This window comes from Populus euphratica, unplaced genomic scaffold, assembly GCF_000495115.2.
Source record: "Populus euphratica unplaced genomic scaffold, PopEup_1.0 scaffold2138.1, whole genome shotgun sequence".
Taxonomy (NCBI): domain Eukaryota; kingdom Viridiplantae; phylum Streptophyta; class Magnoliopsida; order Malpighiales; family Salicaceae; genus Populus; species Populus euphratica.
Window position 1 is genome coordinate 22,158 of NW_011501973.1, and position 4,569 is coordinate 26,726.

The following is a 4,569-nucleotide window of genomic DNA, read 5'->3' on the forward strand; positions in this document are numbered from 1 at the left end:
TTACTACCCATTCTCATAATAAATCGTCTTAAATAGCCAGGTTTTGCACAAGTATCAGGAGTTGAAAAGATTAAGGGTGTTTGTTTCAAAAATATTGTTCCACTTTTATATATTTATTTAATGTTCGTTTTGGGTAAATTTGGAAATTAATGAAGGGTATTAAAGAAAAAGTGTGTGAAAATGTATAATTATAATATTTTGATTACTCAAATAGATAATTAAATTACGATTTTCAAAAATAGAAATTAAGGTGCTTGAAGGAGTAATTTTTAGGAAGGCTAACCCGAGCACAAAAATATTTTTGTTTGGGAATATCTATATTATCAAGGAAATTTATAAAAATATTTTTGGTGGTACAAAAAGAATGGTAATTCTTAAAAAAATATTATCTCTTGCGGGGATGAATCCATGCATGCTAGTGTATTTTTTATGTTTATTTCTTGTAAAACATTTTAAAGAAAAGTTGATAAAAATAATAAATTTTACAATAAATCTTTAAATTTATTTTATTTATTAAAAAGTATCTTTAATTCAATAAAATATCATAAAATATTTTATAAAAATAATTCATTTGTAATATCACCTAACAATCTTAACTACCACTATATTATCACTCAACCATCACTAATATCATTATTATTTTTATCACCACTATCTCCGCTGCAACCACCATTTTGCCACTATATACAACTGCAACCATCACTTTTTCATCATAATAAAACATTATAATTCTGCTTTTATTATATTTTTCACGTCATTGTTTACAAAATATTCTAAAACAATAATATAAAACATTTTCTATTCAGAAAATATTTTATATAAAATAAATTCCCTTTAAATTTAAATAAAGTTTCCTACAAATCTTAAAAAAGTTTTCAAACCTTGAAAAAGACACCAAGGCCACCACTAGGCCACCACTAGGCCACTTCCTAAATTCGTCCCTGCTTTAAGAGTCATTTTCTTACAAATCTTATTTATTTCACAAATGTATATACTGATTTCAATAAAACCTTATTGTAATGATTTTTCAAAAACTCACTATAGTTTAACATCTAATCTTTTTTTTTTAATTTAACCATGTGGGCTATTTTTATAATAAAGAAATTCATTCATCTAGATTTCGTTGCTTCATTGACGATCAAGTCAAATTTGATCGAAAAGATTATAATATATAGTTTTGATTCATTTAATAAAAAAAAAAAACATTTAACCATATCTACAACTATTATAAACTCTAATAAAGTAGAGTAGGGTAAAAAACAAGAAAAAAAAAAAAGACGAAGCAACTTCCTAGATACCTTCCTTGAAATCTTTATATTCTCTAAACAGTCGACATAGATATGCATGATCCTTCACTCTCTCGAGATAAATATTGGGGCATGCATTGAAAAAGTCATGGCCAGTGTGGAGTTATTCGTTTGGTCAAGTCCCAAAGAAAGAAAATAATTTTCCAAGTGTACAGCCACAAAGACGTGGGGTCTCCTACCCTTTAAAAGCATTTATCATAGCTAGAAAGAAAGATAACAACAACACATGCATGCCCAATAGTCCTGTTCTTTTTTCTCTCTCTTTTTTAACCTTGGATTTGGATTTTTTTATGACCCCCAGCTTTTAAGGTTATTCCTTTTTTTGCCTCTCTAGGGCCTATAAATTCCATCTTCCCATCACCTCATTTCACGCACAACTGAGCTACAAACATTAGAGTGGAAAGAGTTAGCACTTGGTGTCAAAGGAGCTCTGATTTGGTTAGAAAGAGAGAGAGAAAATCAAGAATGGAGAGCTTCCCAGTTATTGACTTGTCAAAGCTTAATGGTGAAGAGAGGAAACCAACCATGGAGAAGATTGAAGATGCCTGTGAGAACTGGGGTTTCTTTGAGGTGCCTGCAAAAAAATTTAATGTGTATGTGTTTGTCCATAGAATTCACTGAGTTTTCATTATACTAACAATCTGTTTTATGTGTTCGTTGATGTCTACTACTACTTGTAAAGTTGGTGAACCATGGGATATCTCATGATCTCTTGGACACTGTGGAGAGACTCACAAAGGAGCACTATAGGAAATGCATGGAGCAAAGGTTTAAGGAAATGGTGGCCAGCAAAGGTCTTGAGGCTGTTCAATCTGAAATCAGTGACTTGGACTGGGAAAGCACTTTCTTCTTGCGCCACCTTCCTGAGTCTAATATGGCTGAAATCCCTGATCTTGAAGAAGATTACAGGTTACATTTACATTTTTTTATTTTCAATTGTCTTACGGAACCTTAAAGTTATGTTAGGTTTATGTTTGAAAACAGAAGAGATAGATAAGAAAAAATCATAAAATTTTGAGACAGTCTCAGTCCAAACAGTTCCAAGTACGGAAAACATGTTTCAACTATCTTCATTACATAGTTGATTTTTCTGTCCGGAGACGGAGACAGTAACCAAAGTCTTCGGTGCCTTAATTTTAACACAAAAGAATTGACTTTTCAATTCAACGTTTCAAAACTTCGTAATAATGATTCATAAAGATCGTATAACTCTGACGTTCGATTTGCATATTGCAAATCAATGATACTTGAAAGAAAACATTATAAGCAGATAACTTTATGTTTCAACCAAGGTATTAAATAAGTTGCCAAGAAAAGAAGTGGTTCTTGATTAATGATGATCATTTAATATTCTTTGTTTACTTGTTTTTGTGAATTTAACAGGAAGGTAATGAAGGAGTTTGCACTGGAAGTGGAGAAACTTGCTGAGCAACTTCTAGACTTGCTGTGTGAGAATCTGGGGTTAGAAAAGGGCTACCTGAAGAAAGCCTTTTATGGGTCCAAGGGACCGAATTTCGGTACCAAGGTCAGCAACTACCCCCCATGCCCTAAACCAGACCTCATCAAGGGCCTCAGGGCTCACACTGATGCTGGTGGCATCATTTTACTGTTCCAAGATGACAAGGTCAGTGGCCTCCAGCTTTTCAAGGATGGCCAATGGATTGATGTTCCACCCATGAAACACTCCATTGTTATCAACTTAGGTGACCAACTTGAGGTATAATTACACTCACATAGTCCTGATCATTACCTTATTTTTTCTGTCACTTTCAAATTATGGTTGTAAAGTGTGAGAATATGTAGTTTTAAACATATCATGAGTAGTGGGGAACTCGGTTTTTAAAGTAATCTACACCATGTTAAGGGATGACAAGATTTACATTAATAATGTTATCCTGGTATTGTCAAGTGTCATATTAAGAATGTTTTTCGGCCACGTAGGTAATTACCAATGGCAAATACAAGAGTGTATTGCACCGTGTGATAGCTCAAACAGATGGCACCAGGATGTCAATAGCATCATTCTACAACCCAGGCAGTGATGCTGTCATGTATCCAGCACCGGCATTGGTAGAGAAGGAAGCAGAGGAAAGCCAAATCTACCCAAAATTTGTGTTTGAGGACTATATGAAGCTCTATGCAGGCCTCAAATTCCAAGCCAAGCAGCCGAGATTTGAAGCCATGAAGGCCATGGAATCTACAGTCAATATGGATCCAATTGCGACTGTTTGAGTCCTCTTTTAGAGGAATGGAAGGGGGTGTTCTGTTCGTACTAATGGGGACTGTTGTCGTTCTAGTGTTGGTATTTTTGTCTTAGTTATTACATGTGTTGGTCTAGTGTGGAACTTAGTTGTTTGAATAAGCCGAAAGCTTGGACTAATAATTAGCTTCTAAGGTATGGTTTGATGTTATTCCTGATCATGTCTAAAAGGTCGGGCGTCTAATAGTAATTTTATGCTGTAGAAATTAGAACGTCCAAAATCCTCTTTGACATGCAATTATTCTTCCTTTAATGTTATGTGATAGTATTCATGCTTCAAAATATTGCCTCGCTTGTCTCTTCATCTTACCTCTCTATCTTGAGCTCCACAGGCAACAATGGGCAAAACAAATTCAAAGATCTGCCCTCTTTCTTGCTTTACAAGGATGAGGAAGAAGGAATGAGAATTTGTTTAATTTATAATTAATATCTCAAGGTTTTGTTTGGTTAATTTTTCAGTTAATATTTCAAGATAACAAGATGAATATAAAATTGATGGAAACGTTTAAATTATAAGAATGAAAATATGAAAATAAATTTGTATTGAATAGTTTTGAAGTGGATTTTTTTTTCTTTTTAAAACTAGAAATACAATACACTTCTCCTCACTTCATGAATACTATTTGGTTTGTATTGCATTTCCTCTGTGCCCTTGCTTTCACCTCTAAACACCATATTTTTGGTGTTACAAAGAATTAGATGCAACCACAAGGAAAAAGAAATACAGTCAGGAACAAATTGCCAGAAAAAATCTATAGAATTGACCTACATTTTTTCTTTCATTTCAAGCAAAAATGCTCTAGTTTCTTAATGGCTCTTGCAACTTGTTGTAAATATATCTTTATTAGTTATTAATGAATATTGCAATAGAAAACAAACTAGATAGAACACAAAATTTAATGTCATTTCCGCTTTTCTCCACTTCATTACAGCATCTGTCTATATAAGCTACAAATTACAACACCTTCCTTTTCGCAATCAAATATCATTACTTAATTATAA

General features: G+C 33.0%; 1 protein-coding gene across 2 annotated transcripts in view; it reads left to right on the forward strand.

The window, feature by feature from the left end:
• Positions 1-3,853, forward strand: part of LOC105118688 (1-aminocyclopropane-1-carboxylate oxidase) — a 4,535-nt gene extending 682 nt beyond the window's left edge. The window contains exons 2-5 of one of the 2 annotated variants that reach the window (XM_011016697.1): positions 1,757-1,877; positions 1,990-2,216; positions 2,691-3,024; positions 3,249-3,853. In XM_011016697.1, the coding sequence (XP_011014999.1) occupies positions 1,773-1,877; positions 1,990-2,216; positions 2,691-3,024; positions 3,249-3,539 (957 nt within the window). In that variant the 5' untranslated portion in view covers positions 1,757-1,772 and the 3' untranslated portion in view covers positions 3,540-3,853. Of the gene's footprint in view, positions 1-1,635; positions 1,878-1,989; positions 2,217-2,690; positions 3,025-3,248 lie in introns of those variants that run through there. The other variant, XM_011016695.1, reaches the window with a different exon arrangement.
• Positions 3,854-4,569: the final 716 nt, after the last annotated feature.